This window comes from Anolis sagrei, chromosome 1 (assembly GCF_037176765.1).
Source record: "Anolis sagrei isolate rAnoSag1 chromosome 1, rAnoSag1.mat, whole genome shotgun sequence".
Classification (NCBI taxonomy): domain Eukaryota; kingdom Metazoa; phylum Chordata; class Lepidosauria; order Squamata; family Dactyloidae; genus Anolis; species Anolis sagrei.
This window is the reverse complement of record NC_090021.1, coordinates 275,360,656-275,382,328: the sequence shown is the minus strand read 5'-3', so window position 1 is coordinate 275,382,328 and position 21,673 is coordinate 275,360,656. Positions and strand designations below refer to the sequence as shown.

The 21,673-nt window shown below is 38.7% G+C and overlaps 1 protein-coding gene across 1 annotated transcript in view; it reads right to left on the bottom strand.

Annotated features, from left to right (window-relative positions):
* Positions 1–21,673, bottom strand: part of LOC132768522 (very-long-chain 3-oxoacyl-CoA reductase) — a 58,197-nt gene that overhangs the window by 9,518 nt on the left and 27,006 nt on the right. Inside the window, exons 3-7 of the mRNA XM_060764500.2 lie at positions 19,469–19,544; positions 6,709–6,819; positions 5,841–5,905; positions 4,829–4,873; positions 2,669–2,703 (exon numbers count right to left, since the gene is read on the bottom strand). Of these exons, the coding sequence (XP_060620483.2) occupies positions 2,669–2,703; positions 4,829–4,873; positions 5,841–5,905; positions 6,709–6,819; positions 19,469–19,544 (332 nt within the window). The remainder of the gene's footprint in view (positions 1–2,668; positions 2,704–4,828; positions 4,874–5,840; positions 5,906–6,708; positions 6,820–19,468; positions 19,545–21,673) is intronic.

The following is a 21,673-nucleotide window of genomic DNA, read 5'->3' as shown; positions in this document are numbered from 1 at the left end:
GTGTGTAAGAAAAAAGGAAGACTTGCCAGTATTACCATGTTTGCAGAGCAACCTCCTAGAGGTCAGTCACTAAAATAACCAAAGAGACAAAAGAAAATTCTTCTATATCAGGTATCCCCAAACTTCTATATCAGGGGCCCTCCAAGGTCATTTACCCAGCCCCTGGCCTAAACTTTAGACTTTGGGTCCCCCTAAGTCTGAAACAGCTCGAAGGCACACAACAATCCTAATTAACTTGACTACCTCATCAACCAAAAGCAGGCCCACATTTCCCATTGAAATATTGGTAAGTTTATGTGCAATTTTCCTGCTTCTTGGCTGGGGGTTGGACTGGATGGCCCAAGAGGTCTCTTCCAACTCAAGGATTCTATGATTCTATGTTGGTTAAAACTGTTCTTCATTTTAAATATTGTATTGTGCTTTGCACTAAAAATACTACTTAGGAATTTGTTCATATTTACTTCAAACTATAGTCTGCCCCCTCAACCGTCTGAGGGAACATGAACTGGCCCTCTGCTTAAAACGTTTGAGGACCCCTGTTGTATATAGTACCATAGAAACACTCTTGAATGATCTATTTATAACAGACTACAGCAGTAGTGATATTACATAACATGGCTTTCTCTCAATTATATGCATTAAGTGGGCCACCAACTCTTGGGAGGCCAAGTCTACCTTTTCCCCATTGGTGAAGTACAAGCCAATTCCATTAGTATTCCTTTACCCCTCTACTGCCAGCACCCATCATGTTTGTTTCTTATCAGCTGGAAATGAACATATCAAAGGTAAGACGTATGTTCCTTTTCCCAGCAGTGAAAGGGCATGGCATCTTGTACATTGGAGTTATCAAAGCTTTCTTAATTAAGATGGGGGTGCTACCGTATACTATCTTAGCGCTTTGCCACTTGTAAGGCCCTCTTTCCAAAAGAGGCTTCTGTCAACTCAAGAATGTCCAACGTGTGGTGTCTGACAAAGGTCTGGAGGGTGACTTCTAAGTGAATGCTCTGCCAATCTCCATTAATAACTAAATAATAACAGAAGCAGTATGAAAGCAAGAAATTCATAACTTGCTATATTCCAATTCATTACAGAAAACATGCTATTTTGTATCAGTTGGTTGCTTTCAAGTTACAATGTTTGTATATGTAAACTGCTTGCTCAAAAGTTTACTTGTACATCACTGAGATGAAAGGGTGCTCTTTAAACTTTGTGCCGGAACTGTGAAAAAGCGGGTCCAATAAAACAGGAATCTAGGTTGCAAACCTTGCCGCATGCACTCCTTACCCTAACTTAATGGAGCCAGCCAAACTGATAGCTCTACTCAGTGTAAGGGATGTGCCAGAGGATTTCAGGAGCACCTTTAATTCTTTGCTATGTCACAAAGTAAGAATGTGGAGATTTAACAAAAAACACCAGACCATCTGCTATAAAATTTTAGCAAATCTCTGTAGACAGACGCTCCAGAGGCACACTTCTTTTTGTATTGTCACTCAAGTATGGGCCTAATACAGTAGATTCTGAGTTAACTGGAGATTGTTAGATGTCAAATAAATGTAAATTTAAGAGAAAATAGGTCTAATACCACTCCATACCACAAACTCTGTATTGAGTATTATTTCTTTGATTTTTGCCAGTTGCTTGAGTTCCGGTTAAATGAGAGTCTCTGTATTAATAAGCATTAAAATGCTTCTATCTCATTTTTCTAATAAAAGTATTGCAAATAGCGTAAAAAATAAACATAAATACTATAACACAAGAAAATACTGCTCATACAATAGAGAAAAAAAGCTAGTGCCAGAACCGGAACATATTCTATACAGGTAGTCCCTTACAAGGTTTGTTCTTAAGTTGAATTTGTTTGTAAGTCAGAATTGGAGTTTGAAAATTTTGGCTTGTTGTGGAAACAAGGACTGGTGATAAAGCTTCAGTGAAGACACCTTTCCCCCATGATAACTCTTCCAGGAGTGAATTCTCCCCGCCCCAGGGGTAGATTTTTCTACCTTCCTGTTCTCTCACCCCAATTCTAACTATGAGTTGGATGTTTGTAACTTGGGGACTGCCTGTAGAGTAAAACTTGGTATTACTTATTAAAAACAAGGAAAATCTGAAAATATCAAAATTGTATTCACTGTAGCAGAAAGTGAGAAAAGCTCCTACAGGAGTAGCATATGTCTAGCTGCACTGGAAGGACAGATAATTATGATACATTACATTACATTTACATTATTTCAAAGATGCTCCTCATGCTCACACTCTTTCTTCCACCTATTATATGACTGCAGCTTTTACTCTACGCTCATTTTGCTTCCACTGAATCTCAGCAATGGCTTTAAGAAGGTCATTCCCAGGAACATCCCAGGAATTCTCGCCACCCCCACAAAATAGCAGGTTGTTCAGTTTGCACGATGAGTCAGACTGGCTTTTTAATTCCATTTTAAAAAGAAATCACCACAACAGTGAACGGGAAAGAAAATAAAGAAGGGAATCAAGTGGCAATAGGCTTCCACCGCTGGATGATTCATACACCCAAAACCATGACTCACACAGCACTACAGTGCTGCTAAAAACATGGAGGCCAGGCTGATTAATCATAGTAATGAATTTTTCTAAGAAAGGATTCTCCCCTATAAATAATGATGACTGTCTGGATAGTGTTTATGTGACTCACCTTTTCAGCATGCCAGGCAACACCAATTGTGTCATCTAGAAAGAAAAAAAATGGTGATTGAACAGTATGCAGACACCAGACGGAGGAAAGCCTTTATCCCCTTCACCTCAAAATACTTTAAAGAGCGCGAAGGTCCTAATTTGTGGAGGCAGCAGACTTTTTTCCTACCTGTGCAACTTGATTCTTTTGCAAAGCAGATGTAGTGAATCAGATGGCTTCATCTGCACTTGTAATTCGGCTGTCAGTTTTTCTTTACTATTATGCATTGTTACAGCACTGCTTTATCAGAGCCTCTAAAGTGTCCTTGATGGAATTACAATCAAAATGTAGCAATTCAATATTGATTCTAGACACTGATTATTTTCTGAATCCTGATAGAGGTGGGAGAATTCCAGCTCAACCATTAGCATAAAATGAATTTCAAGTAGCAGTAGTAATGAAGTTTTGTAAATTACCGTGGTTTTAAAGACAGAAGACAGACTAAATGATCATTTGGATGTATTCCAACTTAATTTATATGATTCTGCAGAACAGAATAGCCATCTGTAAAGTGCTCCTAGTCCAAGACAGTTTAAAAATCTAAGGGACTGTAAATTCCTTCAATTGAAAGGCAAATTTCTGAAAACAAATTATTTTATAGCTCAATTAAAGCATGAGTTAAATCACTTTTGCCTTCTTCCCTGCCAGCCCCCACCATTCCCAAAGCCCTTCTTGACTACCCTCAACTTCCCTTACCTATTCTGCATCTGGAAATGCATAACCATTGCAATTTTTATTGTATTATTTATTTAATTTATATCTTCCCTTTCTTCTAGCATGGGGCTCAAGACTGTTTACAAAGTAATTTAAGTAAAGTATAGAAAAAAGCCTACTGATTAAAAGCTAAAAATTAATCCCTTAGTCATGGTCATCAAAGCTCCCAAAAATGCAGGGGAGCATAAGTCAACTTCAGCACCCTGGACAGAGCTTGGAAAAGCTACAACTTTGGAACACAATCCCCAATGCTCCACTGAGCAGTCATGTTGAGGAAATCTGGGAATAGTGGATTAAAAAAAAGATTTGATTCCCAACTTTTGACTTGGAGTGCCCTTAACACAGCATTTCTTCGAACACTGCTAGATACTAAAGTGGTGGTTCCAATTGGCTCAGTAGATATCAGAATGGAAGAAAAGAGGAACCTAAGATACACTGCAACTGTAGGCACTACTGGAGTCTCAGAAGTTGTCTCCAAAATATGTACACCTGACTTAGGACTATTGCTCAACTTGTCCTATATATGCTTTTTAAAAAATCATCATAAATTCCTAACATTTGTTGAGTGCTAGCTTTCTGGAAATGCAATATCTAAGTAATGTTTAGAGGTACTCATTACACATTAATCTATATTAAATACAGTATCTTAAATTTTGCACGATATTTGGCCCTTACTATGACATCAAAATTTTGGTTAGTATTTGAGCACATGAAAAGCATAGTGAGCAGAACAAAAACTAATTCTACAACTGAAAATTCATTTTTGTAAAACACTGCGAGCCAGCACAATTCAGCCATATACTCCTCTCCCAAGCAGGATAAGCATAATCAGATGAAACACTTGTGCAATGCTACTCTTTTCACACCCACAGGCCCTGAAGAATGGCAGGGGACATGTCCTCTAAATATGTCCTCCAAGCTAAATGCAAAATGAAGTACATAGCAATGATCAATTAAAAAAAACAGTAGACGAACAAAATTATAGAATATTATTGTTTTATGGAGTTTAGTTAGAGCTCTGAGGAAACAGAGCTCTAACTATAGAGAGTGAACTATTCTTTAACTAAAGTGAGAGAATATTTCCAACACTGCTGCTGAATGGTAAGATGGAAGCCAAGTCCGTGCACTCAATATAGGCTGTGTGCCTGCTATAACACCAGACTCATTCTAGAAAGTTCCAAATATAGGTTTGTTTAAGGGATTTTGGCTCAGTGGTCAACTTTTTGTTGGATTACAATTAAAAAAAAATCCTTACAATTGGCTATGCTGCCTAGGGCTTCTAGGAGCTGAAGTTCTACATCTTGGAATTAACTTGCCTATCTTCAACAATAGTTGTGTCACTTAGTATATCAGTAAAAACAGAAACACTACAGTATCACCTAAAATCATTCCATAAATGCTTCTTACCTTGCACACAGATATGCAATTAATGTTTATCATGTTGTTAATTAGCTGTAAGAGAAAAAAAATGAAGCGTAACAGGATACTGACTGTAATCTCTTAATATAAACTAAAAGCAAAACATGCTAAACTAAATGTGGGTGTAGGTGGTTGTTGTGTTTAATTTCGAAATATAACAATTTAGGCAAAAAAACCTATTATCAAAAAACTATATATTCATATACTAAGCATCCAATAGAGGAGATCTGAAAAGGTGAAGTAGTATAAAGATGTGTAGAATGAACACTTTAGTTATAATCATTTATATTTAAGCAACTTTATTTTTAAGTAGAGAACTGGAGTAACTAAATGAGTTTATTTCAGGACCACATCTGCATACTTCTGAAAGAACAACTGATATGTGTTATCACTAGTAATCCTATCTGCTTGAGATTTTCTAACTGGGATAGTAACAGTGGCTATGAGATGGGAGTTTGCATTGATAACAGTGATGGGTCATTTGTAAAAAAAAAAAAGGCAGTACTAGTATATGGTTAATACTTAGCACCCCTAAGTAAAACTAAGCTTGCTCAGCTACTGTGCTTTCTGGCTCAGTGGTGCTGACACCATCATGTTACAACACAATAGCATTAATAACAATGTGCTTTCATCAGAAATGAAAAAAAAGCTAATCTGATATGTATTATTGAGATACAGGGGAGTAAATTATGTGGTCATTTAAAATTTCCAAACTGACCAAGGATCAAATGGTGGTAGATAAATTTTGCCCATTTCAAGCATCAATTTGACAGCAACCTAAGATATAACTCAATTCAGAATGCTTTACTGTGGACTGTACATCAAGTACTTATAACAAAATAATACAAATAGCTTTATATGGAATGAAGTGATACTCAAAGCCGGAAAACCCCTGTATTTCAAGATCAGCACAGTAGCCCTAAGTCCTGATTCTTCTGTAATGTGACAGACATTAAAAATATACTTGAACACAATAAATATAGAAGGGGAAAATACTTACTTTATCTAGGTCTGGGACATCAAGGAAGCTCTCAGGATAAGAATACGAAACACCCACGTTGTTTACTGAAATAAACATTTTATTTAACTATGACCATTGAAGTATTGAAGTCTGACATTCAAAAAATTAAAACATAATTAGCACCACCTTCCAATATTTTCTAAGCTACATGTTCTTTACGCCTTGTATAATCCCTATGGTTTGTTAACTGTTTGTACACCTGACTTCCTTAGCATTTTAATTATGAAGATCATTTCTCACCTGACAAGGAAAGATAATACCGTTCATTTTTGATGTAATAAACACATTTGATCCTCTTGACTTATGTCTGACCAGGGAGGGAAAAAAACCCTGGAGGATAAACTAAGCAATAACACACACATATCAACCATTTTTAAACAATCATGCAAGCAGTTCGGAGGCAAAGAAACAAAAATAGAAGGCAATATTCAATTCCATGGGATGAAAATTTAGAGGCATGTAAGAATAAAGATAACTATGAAGAACTATAATTTTCTTAGCTAGACTTCTTTAGAAGATGTTTACCAATGCCTTGCTATAAAGTTGAGAGCTTGCGTGCAGTGATCTGTGGTTGAAGATGGACTGGAGCCCTGCTCATCTAGTATCCTGCTCCAGCTCTGAAACCACACCAGCTCTCTTCATTTCTGGCTTTCTTGAACTTTCTACTGCTTTATCACCTTGAGAACTGGCTCTATGAACCTTCTACCTATCTGCAGGAAAGTATCAAGAAGACTACTTGTTCCAAAAGGAGCTGATGCTACTAATATGTTTAATTTTATATATTCAATGGAATAATAACTTTTCAGAACAAAACGTAAAGACTCTGAAATATTAAAAAAATACAAACCTAAGATACCAATCTCAAGGCCTTCCAGGCCTGCTTTTATGTTACTGTAAATTGTTTCTCGATCTTGAAAGTCAGCAACAATAGTTTTTGTTTCCACCTTGAATTTATCCCCTGAAATGAAGCACAACACAGAGTATTGGCAAGATGCAATACTTTATCTTAATAATATCTCAATCAAGGAGAAAAAACAAAAGGCTGAAAATGAAACATTCCAGTAAGAAAAAGAAAATAATGTTCCTGTAGCATATGCATGTTTATTATATAAAATAATTCTGTTGTATTTTCTGACTACGCTAAAAAGAAAAATGTTCACTATAACATAATTTACTTATGCATCCCACACTAAACCAGCAATACAAAGTATCAAATGAGCTAAGCACAAATTATCAACATTTAAACTTGCTCTAGGGAAGCTTTTTGAGATTAAGAATAGCTTTAAATGACTATCCTCTTCTTTTAGGCCATAGTAGGAAAAATGCAGTACCAGATACTGAATTGCAATGCCCTCCCCAATCAGCCAGAAGCAAGGGGCACTGGGAATTGCAGTCTAACAACGTTCATAAATCTGCAATTTCCCATATCTGTATTATACTGAATATATACCCAGTAAGGAAGAAATACACTACAAAGTCGTTAACAGCACTAAAACACTGTCCATTCATCAAAATATTGATGCTCTTGCTATTGAAAGGTATTTCTTATCTTTATGTCTCCTTCCTCCTCAAAGAAGTTGTAATCTACAACTTTTAGTTTCACATTTCTCTCTCTGAACAAACACCCTGGTTAGGATGAGGGGTGGTGATTAGCCAAAAGCCACTTGATCAGTGAGCTCCATGGATGGAGGGGAATTTGAACCTACTCTTTCAGACACTCTAATGCACATGTGAAAAACTCAAGGCCAATGGATCAAATCTGGCTTGCCATTCATATATGGCCCTACAGGTGCTGGCCAACAACTCATGTATTCATTAGACAGCATGACTAGAGCTGATGGGAGTTGTGATACTGTAATATATGAAATACTGCAGTTTGTTTTGTTGAGTCAGGATAGTGGGGTTTGAATTTAGATACAAGGCTAGTGTATATGATGACTGACTATTAAATGCCCTCTTAGAGCCGCCGCAAACTAGCCTCCTGCGAGAGCAAACTGTGCCAGCAGGTCCGATGACGTTGAAGACTCCGCCTCTTTCTCCGTGCCAGCGTGGTTTTTCCTTTGCTAGGGCAGCTATGCCAGCGTACTCTCGCTGTTGGCAGAATTCAACAGCGAGAGTACGCTGGCATCGCTGCCCTAGCAAAGGAAAAACCACACTGGCACGGAGAAAGAGGCGGAGAGAGAGGCGGAGTCTTCAACGTCATCGGACCTGCTGGCACAGTTTGCTCTCACAGGAGGCTAGTTTGCGGCGGCTCTTAGGCTGCAGTTCCCAATAACCCCAGCCCAATTGGTGGAAAGTCAAAAGTGATAGGAGTTGTCATTCAATAACATTAAAGTTTGATACTCCTGCTCTAATGGTTCGATTCCAATCAGTACACCACATAATTGAAAAATGTTTCCTAGTATTTCTCATGCAACAATGACAGATGTAAAGGAACATGATATACTGAGTCCAAAACACCTTTGGAGAACATGACTTAACCATCCATGACAACTACATGTAGGATATCCAGTAAGAATAGTTTTAATCAGAGCCTTTTTATATTCTACTAGCTGTGCCCTGCCACGCGTTGCTGTGGCCTATAGTAAAACTTATCAAAGTTGAGGTAGATATCTGGACTATTATGAAAGAGAGGTACCTACCTATTCCTTCCCCCTTTTCCTCCCCCTTTCTCTCCTTTCTTCCTTCTCTACCTCTTTCTTTCTTTCACTACTAGGTTTCATCCTTCTTTCTTTCCTTCATTCCCTCCCCCTTTCTTCCTTTGCCTTTCTTCCCTCCCTGTTTGCTTCCTTCTTTCACTTTTTATTTCCTTTTATTTTACCACCATCATAACAATAACAATAATGCAATGCATTGCCTCTGGGACCTGACACCTCTCCCATTCCTCCAGGGTCTCATAGGAACAATAGCATAATAATAATAATAATAATAATAATAATAATAATAATAATAATAATAATAGAAATAACAACCTTTACCCGCCACGTGTTGCTGTGGCCAATCTTCCCTCTTTCTCTCCTTCTTTCCCTCCTTCCTTCCTTCCTTCCCTCCCATCTTTCCTTCTCCTCTTCTTTCTCTATCTCTTTCCTTCCTTCCCCCTTTTTCATTCTTTTCTGCTGTCTCTTTTCTTTCTTTCCTTTTCTTTCCTTTTCTTCTTCCTTCTTTCTCTAACTTTCCTTCCTTCCCCCTTTTTCTTTACCTCCCTTTCTCTTTCTTCCTTCTTTCCTTCCTTCCTGTCTTTCCTAGATTTTGACAGGGCGGGAAGGGGCGGGGTGGGGTTTGGAGGGGGCGTGAAGTAAAAGGAGGTAAGATTGGGGTGGGGGAGTGATGGAGCATGGGGTTGTGTGTGTGTGTACAGCGGCGGGGGGAGTGATGGAGCGTGGGGTTGTGTGTGTGTGTACAGCGGCGGGGGGAGTGATGGAGCGTGGGGTTGCGTGTGTGTGCGGCGGCGGGGGAGTGGGGTTGCGTGTGTGCGTGCGGCGGCGAGGAGAGTGATGGAGCATGGGGTTGCGTGTGTGTGTGCGGCGGCGGGGGGAGTGGGGTTGCGTGTGTGCGTGCGGCAGCGGGGGAAGTGATGGAGTGTGGGGTTGCGTTGTGTGTGCGGCGGCGGGGGGAGTGGGGTTGCGTGTGTATGTGCGGCGGCGGGGGAGTGATGGAGTGTGGGGTTGTGTGTGTGTGTGTGTGCGGCAGGGGTGTGTGTGTGTGCGGGAAGCGGCGCGGCGGGGCTTGGAGTGGGCATGGTTTCCGCAGAGGGAACGTTGGCCGGAAGGGCATGTGCGCGCGCCAGGGAACTTGCGGCTGGGCGCCAATGCGCATGCTCAGTTGTTTTGCCGTTTTGTGAGTGTGTTGTTGTGTTGTTTTTCATTTTGAGTAGATACGTTTGTACCTTGTGGGTTGTGTTATGGGCATGGGAATTTTGGTTAAGTTTCGTTGGGGTTTTTTTGAGTTTTGTTTTTTTGCCGTTTTGAGTGTGTTGTTGTGTTGTTTTTCATTTTGAGTAATATGTTTGTACCTTGTGGGTTGTGTTATGAGCATGGGAATTTTGGTTAAGTTTCGTTGGGTTTTTTTAGAGTTTTATCCTTTTGCCGTTTTGTGAGTGTGTTGTTGTGTTGTTTTTCATTTTGAGTAGATATGTTTGTACCTTGTGGGTTGTGTTATGGGCATGGGAATTTTGGTTAAGTTTCGTTGGGGGATTTTTGAGTTTTGTTGTTTTGCCGTTTTGTGAGTGTGTTGTTGTGTTGTTTTTCATTTTGAGTAGATATGTTTGTACCTTGTGGGTTGTGTTATGGGCATGGGAATTTTGGTTAAGTTTCGTTGGGGTTTTTTTGAGTTTTGTTGTTTTGCCGTTTTGTGAGTGTGTTGTTGTGTTGTTTTTCATTTTGAGTAGATATGTTTGTACCTTGTGGGTTGTGTTATGGGCATGGGAATTTTGGTTAAGTTTCGTTGGGGGGTTTTTGAGTTTTGTTTCCTCGTTGGATGCCCCTAACAAATTTATATATATATATTTCACTATACATCTCAGAATCTCCAATAGCATGGGGAAATGAAATAATATTCTGGGAACTGTAGTACAAAAAGTGATCCCTCCCCCAATTTCTTTCCAATCTATCATTTCTTCAACTGCAATTAAAAAATGCTATTAGGACAACATACATTTTAGATAAAATATACTGATGGCACATAGCTGCTGAGTTGTGGATAATCTCATCCTAGCTCAAATAGGCAGTTTTGACACTGACTTGTTTCAAATAATCCACAATTAGGGTTAACATCAGATTTTTTTTTGGATCCATGAAGTCATCAAGCTATCGTTAATAAAATGTGGAAGCGAAAGTGTCTGAACCTCCCTTTACTGCTGAGCTGAAAAGGAGAGGGTTGTTGGCTCTGTTTTAGCACAACTGAATTACTGCTGAGGAAATTGGTAGACAACATAGGGATATGCTTAATGTTTCTAGGATATTTCTCTTACCTTGCAAAAGTTCCCAATCAAGGAAATTTTCCATTTAAACAAGAGACAGACCCATATGCTAATTGGTACCCAAACAAGGCAAATACTCCTGATGTATTACAGAAGTACTAACCGGCAAAAATTGTGGGAATAATGTCAGTGGTATTAACCTTTGGGGTTGGAAGAATAGCAAGCAGGACACCTTGGCCCCCCATGAGTTCCAAATTCTGGGCTACCCTTTCATCCAAAAAAATCCAGAGCTACACACTGCCCTCCATAAAGTTACAACTTTATGCATAGCTGAGATTATCCCCCACAGAAAAGCAGTTAAGTCCTTGTGAAGCAGTTAATATTCTCACACTTGTGAAGCATCACAGTATGGGAAGGAATCCTTCTCATTTTGCAAACTGATGCAGGCCAAAAGTGAAACACATGTCCAAAGACATACTAGTTGTGTAATTTTAAACACATTTCCCAAGTTCTAAATGAATCATCCAGTCATTGCAAAACAGATTCTGAAATAAGGCAGCAAAAAACTAAGCTTTCCTTCATTAAGAAGATAGAGAAACTCTACTCAGTCATTAGCCTTCCCATCTATGCCACTGTTCCTTTACTATTTATCCAGCAGCAGGCTTTCACTACTCCCTACATTCCCCTTCAATTCAAAATAATTGTCCAAGAGTGGCCCACAATGCTCTTGAGGGGCTTTTGAGCCATGCTGGGTGGAGAGAAGAGAGAGATTTTGTGAGTAACTACTGAATACAATAGTTCTAAGATTTTTTTAAAAGACACAATTCTTCACACTATATTGTGAAAAGCAAATGTAATAATAGAAGCCGGAAAGTTAAATGTAACTACTTCAGGTTAATTCCTTCAAATCTGGCTTTCAATTTGTAGAAAAACTAGCTTTCACAAAAACAGATATATTCCTAGCTTCCCATTTTAAACAACCTGCTTTAATCATTTATACAAAATTGTGGAACTAATTGTATTCAATTATTTCTCTTCCCATGCCTACACCCTCAATAAATCTCTTTAACATGAGATGCTTCCTTCTAACTTCATATTATAGAAACAGCTGCATTGTTTAAAACCTCCAGGGATATGCCGATATGCAAAATAACTACGTAAATAGCATTAAGTCCCTATTGCTGCAGTGGTCGTGTTATCACGTCAGAAGAAAATCAAGTCTAACATTTCTGTGGAGTCTTGCTATTTTTAGCCACATCTGCTCTAGTGCTATATATTCATATTTGAAGTGTTGCAGTCAATGTATCAGCAGAGAAATGTATCAATGCTTACTACTACTAAGTCCTCAGATGTCTTTATTATATAGATCTGCAATTTTACTACTAGTAAAAATAATCAGATATTGTGAAAAACAATGAAATTAATATGAACCACTGAATAGCTATTTCTATAATCTATTATTTATTTATTTATTTATTATTTACCTTACTTATATACCGCTGGTCTCAGCCCGAAGGCGACTCACAGCGGTGTACAACAAACAACAACAGCAAGAATTCAATGCTAAGTATAAAAACAATTAACAGCCTACACATTACACAGTTAATAAACAGTTACTACAGAAGCCATTCACTATCGTCTCATCAGCAAAAACATGATCCAAATTCGTCATCCATTGTTCCATTCCATTGTTCGTTAACCAAGCATTGCACTAATTTTTCGAACGCCTGCTCAAACAGCCAGGTCTTTAGTATTAGTGTATAATTTATCAATAACAGGATTAGGAAATGCCTACTGTTTGATACAACTAGACTTCCTTAGAACAGTGTTGCATGCAAGACTGGCCTTTAAGTGTGTGTGGGGGCAAAGCTCCATATGGAGGAAATTTAGTACAGAGGAATAGTAGGCAGAAAGATTATTAAATTCTTCCTCTTTTCGGCAATTTTAAATTAATTCTCAATGCTAACGGATTTTATGGTTCAAAATGAACTACAATAGTTATGTATAGAGGACTTGGGGTGCCTGGACTGGTTTCAAGATGGGTGAGGTTTAATCCAGGTAAGAACAGATCCTCAAAATGGGCATGTAAATTAATCATGAAAGCTCTTGAAACTAGGATATAGAGTGATGGATTTTTTAAAAGGGTTACTCAATGTTTATTTCTCTTGGTATGTATTTCTTCTCTTTACTAGTTAGTATCAGCCATCTTGGCCGTTTTTGTTTTGTTTTCTTTTTTAAAAATTAAAATTGATTTATTATCATAAACACAAGTAGAATAATGTCAATTTCAGTAATCATTTCATAGTACAAAGAACTTAAATTTCTTAATTACCGATTCCATGTTTCTCTCCCACAAGTATCTAACAGTATTACTCCCCACCTCCTTCCCCACTTTCCCTGGGGAGCAGTATTTTCCTTCTTTCAAAATTTATTTTAATTGATTGATCATGGTGAGTGTGCGGTTCAGTTCTTTAAATTTTCCTTTTCTTTTTTTACTATCTATCAATCTTCCCCATTTCAGATCCCACTTCTTTTTGTTTCAACCTTGGTTCTCCTTCCAGGGATGTAATCCTGGAGCATAAAATCTGCTAAATGTTCAAACCATTTTTAACTTCCCACTTTCTATGTTCTTTCTAATACAACACCACAGTTGCTTGGGCGGCAACGGCCGTATGTTTTATAATTTCTGCCCAATCTTTAATGTTTTTGCTGCCTCATAGGGTGGTTAAAGTTTTCTCTGAAGGCTGCTGGATAGCCATCTGTCGGCGGTACTTTGATTGTGTTTTCCTGTATGGCAGGGGGTTGGACTGGATGGCCCTTGTAGTCCCTTCCAACTCTATGATTCAGTGACATCATTCAGTTCCTGTGTAGCCAGGTGTAAAGGCTTCCTCTTCGTTGTCTGATATTCTATTCAATCTAGTATGCTGCCACCATCTGTGAGGTACTAGGCTATGCTGCCACCAATTAATAAGGGTCTCCTATTTAGTTTATTAATTGATTCCCCAATTTTCAAATAGATTCACTGCTACCACTCTGTAGTGCTTCTTTTGGTGTGTAGCGAGGTTTTTCCCCCCCTTGAAATAGTACACTGAGACTTGAGTTACTAAAACAAGAACAAGTTTATTTGGAGTATGCAAGGGTCTTAATGGTTTCAGAGTTCTCTTCTCCTGAGGTATAAAGCTTCACAAGTTACAGTTTCAACAAATCTTAACATAACTTTAGGATGTCTTTTACTTCACCAACTAGTTCTTTAGTTGTTACACTTCTAAATATGTTTCCTTATTTGACAGATTAACTAATGTCAGCTAATGTCCTTGTCTCCCTTCAGTTTCCTGCTGAAGTAAAGATTCCCAGTGGGATTTCTTCTCCTATTAGCACACAGCTAAACCACAAACCTAAATAAGTCCCCTTGACTTAATTAGATCACTCAGGCTAAAAGCTTTCCCTTAGTTTGGTTCACACATTGGAACCACCTTCCCTTTAGCTCAATGACCAAAGGACTGAAGCCTGAAAATGTCTGCCTCTGGAAAGTGCAGTTGGTTCCACCCCTTTCTCTATGGCAACCTAACTCAGAGTGCTGAACTTGGTCCAATCCCCCTAGTTCTGCCATTTCTAAATGGTTAACCCTTTATGTACATCCATAACTGTCTTTTACCTCCTGAACACATACATATAATAATATTCAACCATCTAAGCATGCATATATATATATACATATATATACACACATACATACATACAATCATATTTAACTGTAGAGACACATATACATAACTACGCTTAACTTACAGTTAAAAATCAATGCTTCATCACACCAGGTTATACAAGTTCACCAACCATTCAGATGCTTCCCACTCCACGGGTGTAGCAACATTTCTCAACTTGGCTATTTCAATGGGGAATATGAGCTACTACTCCAACATGACGCCTGCCACTTTGTCAGCACTCCACTGTAAGTAACTCCTAGACATGTGCCACTATACAGGTGTGGGTTGGCCGCCTGGGGTTGACCCCATTATGAACCTGGGGCTATCTGGGTGACCTGGTCTTCAGGCTGTCTTCCCCAACAATCTTCCACTCTCTGACCTTCCCCATCTGCATTCTTCACTATGGCCTGAAGGATGTCTCAAATCTCAGAAAGCTCAGGACCAAATAGCTGAATTTTAGGGTGTATGTTGTTAATGATCTCTTCCAGAAAACAAAAACAAACAAACAGAACCCCTTCTACCTTACAACAGTGGTGTCAAATTTGTAGCCCTCCAAGTATTTTGGACTTCAGCTCCCAGAACTCCTAGACACTCGGCAAGCTGGCTAGGGCTTCTGAAAGTTGGAGGTCAAATATCTGGAGGGCTACTGGTTGTGCAGGCCTGCCCTAAAAAATAAGAGTGAATGTATCAAAGGAAGATCAAAGATCTGTGTCTTTTCAAATTTATGTTCTACCATATACATCAGCCCTCCCACATTTACAAGTGTTGGGACTGCAAAACCCCAATAAAAGTGGGGAAATGCAAATAAAATTCCCCCATTTTAACCTCAGAGAACATCTCTCTAGGAATCAAAGTTGTCCAGTGAGACTCTATGACCAACTTATGCCAAAAGCTGCCAACAGATTGTGCTGGAGGACCTGGAAATTCCTAGAGAGATATTATCTCTAGGAATCTCTAGGTCTTTCCAGCACAGCGCTATAATCAATTTGAAATAGAAGTTCACCACAAAGTTGCACTGCAGGACAGATTCCTAGAGATACCATATTAATAAAATCCATGAAAGCAGAGTTCTGACTGTATAGCCTTTTGGTCCTGAAGATTTCAGTCCCTTTCTCAGGCACATGTTTCACGTGAATTTCTTTCAACTGCTGTTTTTTCTCACATTTTACTCCACTAATGCTTGTTTCTTGTGCAAACCTGACACCAATGTAACCCTTGAGATAAAAATGGGAAATGGGCTATATAAATGTTTAACACATATCTAACAAAGTGCATTTCCCATGATATTCCACATTCCATGGTTTTTGCCACTAAACAAGCAGCAGTTCCCTTGCTAATATTAAAATGAAAGGTCTAATTTTATCTTACTGGATACTGCGACCTTGTAAATCCCATCTGCAGTTACTATTGAATCTCTCCCCCCAGACTTGCAACTCAAATTATTCTAGCATTTTACAGCACGACTAGAGAACTTACAGCCTTCCAGATGTTGTTGATCGCTAATATTCATCAAGCTGAGGATCAATCCTGACAAGACAGAGGTCCTCCAGGTCAGTCGCCCGTCTGATCGGGGTATTGGGTGGCAACCTGTGCTGGACGGGGTTGCACTCCCCCTGAAGTCACAGGTCTGCAGTTTGGGGGTTCTCCTGGACTCAGTGCTGTCGCTTAGAATCATAGAATCATAGAATCAAAGAGTTGGAAGAGACCTCATGGGCCATCCAGTCCAACCCCCTGCCAAGAAGCAGGAATATTGCATTCAAATCACCCCTGACAGATGGCCATCCAGCCTCTGTTTAAAAGCTTCCAAAGAAGGAGCCTCCACCACACTCCGGGGCAGAGAGTTCCACTGCTGAACGGCTCTCACAGTCAGGAAGTTCTTCCTCATGTTCAGATGGAATCTCCTCTCTTGTAGTTTGAAGCCATTGTTCCACGTCCTAGTCTCCAGGGAAGCAGAAAACAAGCTTGCTCCCTCCTCCCTGTGGCTTCCTCTCACATATTTATACATGGCTATCATATCCCCTCTCAGCCTTCTCTTCTTCAGGCTAAACATGCCCAGCTCGTTAAGCCGCACCTCATAGGGCTTGTTCTCCAGACCTTTTATCATTTTAGTCGCTCTCCTCTGGACACATTCCAGCTTGTCAATATCTCTCTTGAATTGTGGTGCCCAGAACTGGACACAATATTCCAGATGTGGTCTAACCAAAACAGAATAGAGGGGTAGCATTACTTCCCTAGATCTAGACACTATGCTCCTATTGATGCAGGCCAAAATCCCATTGGCTTTTTTTGCCGCCACATCACATTGTTGGCTCATGTTTAACTTGTTGTCCACGAGGACTCCAAGATCTTTTTCACACGTACTGCTCTCGAGCCAGGCGTCCCCCATTCCGTATCTTTGCATTTCGTTTTTCCTGCCAAAGTGGAGTATCTTGCATTTGTCACTGTTGAACTTCATTTTGTTAGTTTTGGCCCATCTCTCTAATCTGTCAAGATCGTTTTGAATCCTGCTCCTGTCCTCTGGAGTATTGGCTATCTCTCCCAATTTGGTGTCGTCTTGATGATCCTGCCTTCTAACCCTTCATCTAAGTCATTAATAAAGATGTTGAACAGGACCGGGCCCAGGACGGAACCCTGCGGCACTCCGCTCGTCACTTCTTTCCAGGATGAAGAGGAAGCATTGGTGAGCACCCTCTGGGTTCATCCATTTAACCAATTACAGATCCACCTCACCGTAGTTTTGCCTAGCCCACATTGGACTAGTTTCCTTGCCAGAAGGTCATGGGGGACCTTGTCGAAGGCCTTACTGAAATCCAGGTACGCTACATCCACGGCATTTCCCGCATCTACCCAGCTTGTAACTCTATCGAAACGAGTCTTAAGACCTGGCTCTGCTGTCGCGCTTTCGAAGAGTAGCCACATAATTTTATGCTAGTGCTCCTCCAATGTTCTTGTCCCAGGAGTCCACCCCCCCCCCCCACACACACACACACATGAAGGTTGGTTTCATTTCCTATCTCTATATAAGTTCGCCCTTACAATTAGTTCTCCCCCCTGATCTCACCCGGAGTTTTTTAATCATTTTATGTACATGCGGCCCGCCCTTTGTCTGCCATTATGCATATTTCCTATGTTTTGTGTATATTGTTTTATATGCTTTGATGTTTTATATTTTACTGTTATGTTGTTTATTTGATTGCAATTTGTATTGTTATATTGTAATTTTTGTTCGGGCTTGGCCCCATGCAAGCCGCTCCGAGTCCCCTTTGGGGAGATGGTGGCGGGGTACAAATAAAGTTTATTATCAACCATAACTATACTCATCAATTGTGAGGCACAATAAGAGTAGTTTTCTGATATCTACAAGGCCAAAGATTCCCCCCTACGCGAGGATATGTAAAGTTTCCATCAGTCATGTGACTCTGCATTCAAGTGATATTTAAGATTCTGTAATTTGCAGTTATTCAAAGGGAACGCACTCCTAGACTAAAGGCACTTTTAAAAGTTAACAGTACTACATGTGAATTTTGCTGTATTCTGTCAGGGCTGATAAACCACCTGCACTTTGGATTTATCTACACAGGAGTGGAATCTTCTTTCCTTCAATCTGTTGCAAAACAGCTACATAGGAAATTCTTATTGTTGTTTTAATTTGCCTGGTAGGAAAATCAATTTCATTACAATTTAGCATTGGAAAGAAAGATACTGTGTTCATTTCAAAGCTCTCCCACTAGGTTGTCGTGATGCTGCTCATGTCTGTGCGTGTTCCTCATGTTTATGATAATGAATGCTATTTTTAGCCTTGTTGAAAGGCAGATACCTGCCCAGAGGTTTTTGCATGGATTGCCAATATGTTTTGAAGCTGGTTAAGTAAGATGATTTGAATGCTGCATTATTTGCAGAAAATGCTAATTATTAGCTAAATGAATTTTCAGAAGATGGTATAAAACAAAATATATGTCTGCTAACTAACAATAATTAAGCTTGTCAAAATGGAGTAAGAAATATTCTGCATGAAAGACCTCTGCTTAGAATGGATCGGTTTAGTTCTAAGAAGACCAAAGGCCCTTTTACACTATACTATTATAGTGCTATGATTCCAATTTATCTGCCATGGCAACATGCTATAAATCCTGAAATTGCAATTTAGGGAGAGGCATTTAAAATTATCACCAAACTACAATCTGGCAGATTCCCCAGGATGTAGTAACAGCATTTAAAGCAGAATATGAAGTACAGTGCCTATGAATAAGACAGGGCAGCATTTGCTGAATAATATTTGTAAGCAGTTCTACACTACTGGTTACCCATAACTTTCACATAACTGCATAAGCAATCAAAGATGTGTACCAGATCGACTCTTTGGTCTGAAGTTCACTTTTTCTCATTAGTGAAGGTAATTAGTGAAGGAGACTGAATGTGATCTTGCATTTTCAGTTCTTTTGTATGGACCTCAAAGTTACTAGAGACAGACATTTCATTACATAATCAAAAGTTGCCTCATTTTCAAAACCGTAAGACTGAAATCAAACACACCGATTTTTATTTATCTATGAAACTCATTTAGTTGCCTTGGACATAATTCATGTCATTCAATGGCCCATAAGCTGGACTTGTAACACTAAACCTCTTATACATTGGTAAGAAAACGTGAAGGAAGCTAGCTCTTATTCATTGTTCACTACTAGATAGCATTTTAAGAACTTTTGAGAAAATATAATTTGAGGATATGGCTTGCTGATTACCAATATAAAGAACAAGTAACTTTTTATTTAAAGTGCAACAATTCCATTTATATTTAAGGCAACAATGATAAAATCTCTATCCTCTAGATGTTTTAGACCACAAGTCTTATATCTCTGGCCATACAGGCTGGACCTTGTGGGAGCTGACATTCACAAAAGCTTAAAGAGTTTAATCATGGTTTAAAATATTAAATCAATTTATTCTTACTTATGGATATACTAATGAAGAAAACTACTCACTTATATCACTGGCAACCTGATTCAGCTTTTCCTGAGATCTGCTGATAAGAACCACCTTCAAGCCACGCTTTGCTAACTGAAAAACAAATGGCGACAGATTCAAGATAGTCCGCATAAACACTATAACAGTATTTTATGTATTAACATTATCATATATATGAGAACTGGGAAAAGTTACTTTATTTCTTTGTCAAAACAAGGAAACTAGAAACTCCAATTAACCAGTTATTGGATTCAGATTAGAATATGTAACAGAAAAAAATCAATTACAAATATGGATTTGATATAAGGACTAAGAAATGGGTTGTTTACAGTAACTATAAGGTAATGTTGGCATTATATGTCCAAGGAAGCATCTTTAATATGCTGGTCATTTAACTGTTTCTAGACCTCTTGAAAAACAGTGATAGTGACAGACATGGAGGTATAAACAGTGATATCTATATACACCACTGAAGTTTTGAGTACTACGGATGTAGTTTCTGGAAACAATGAATCAATTTTTTTTAATGCAGAAGCACATCATGTGTAAATGAAGAGCAAGCCTTGGGCTGCAAGGTTGCTGACTCCCTAAATCACCCTTTTTCTATAAAAAAGAGTGGGTTGCTTCTTCCAGAATGCTCTAGGAGCAGCAATTCCACTTTTTAAAAATTTCTGCATGGCTTACTTTAGCATACACATACTAACAACTTTTCAAAATTGAATCTTTTTAAACATTTACTTTTCATGCCACAAATCAAACAATCAACAAACAATAAGAATAACTCTATACCACTGCCAGAAAACAATATTACAATATTAATTCAAAACCATGAGTTGACTTCCAGCCACTTTTTGGAAAATCCCCAAAGTGCCTCCCAAATCACTTGTCCCCTGTCTTAAATGGAGTTGTTAACACCAAACAGCATAGCTGGCTCTATGAACAAGCGTTTGGCTAATCAGTGCAACTGAATATAGGAGGATGGTAAAATTTGATCTCAGGAATGGCACAAGGATTATGAGAACGGATCTGATTTCATATTGAGGCGTTATGAATTGTTAATGATTGTTTGATTTTGTTGCTGTATATGATGTGTTTTAATTGTTTAGGATATTGTTGTGATAGTATTGATGTTATTGTGATAATTTTCATTGTGTAAACCGCATTGAGTCACCTTATCAGGCTGAAAAATGCGGTATCGAAATAAAGCAAATAAATAAATAATCACTCCAAGGTAATTCTCTCTTAAAACAACATGTAAAAGGCAGAACTCTGTGTATATAGTACACAGAAGTTCCTTACAACCAGAATTTATTTCAGAATTTCCACCACACTGAAGAATGCATAAAACAAAAAAGGGTAACAAGAAGAAAGTTATTAATCAAATATGTCTATTTTGATTAGTCAAGTCTCATTATGAGCCCCATGTATGATATATCTTTGCATCATGATTGCTGTAAATTGTTTTCTGTACAGCTGGGAGTAGTACAGGATAAGAAACAGAGGAATGTATGGGTGTTTGGAACAGATACCTATCCACGTTGCAACAGAACACAAACATTTTGATAGCACAAAACTGGACAGAATATGGTATGTATTAGAAGGTTCTCAGAGAGACCAGGACACTCTCTTTCTCTCCCTTGTGAGTGTATAGCATGTGTTTCAGAATATATAAGCTAGCAACACACTATAATTATGATGACTCATAAACAACCAACAAGATAGATTTTATTAAAAAAAGGAAACTCTAGTGTATACTGTAATTTGGTAGGAATAAATTTGATTTCATTTGATGATGACATAGAGCCTGATGAGTTAATGGATAGTTTCTCCATAATAAGGAAAAGTGATGATATAAAACCATCTCAGTAAAAAAGAAATGCAATCCATACATACCCTCCCAGGAGCAATAAATAGACTGATAAAAACAACCATTTTATTTATTTATTTATTTATTTACTTATAATTCAAACTTATATGCCGCCACTCCCCTGGGGATCGGAGCGGCTTACAAGAACAGGCTAAAATCTACCACAATTTAAAAGCAATTTAAAAACAACAATATCAGAGATCAAAGGCCTGTCGAAACAGATATGTCTTACATGCCCTGAGGAAAGCTGATAGGTCCCCGCAAGGCACGGACTTCAGGTGAGAGTATTCCAGAGTGATGTTGCCACTGCTGTAAAGGCTCTGTGTCTGGTTGCTGTTAGACGCAGGGTCTTGAC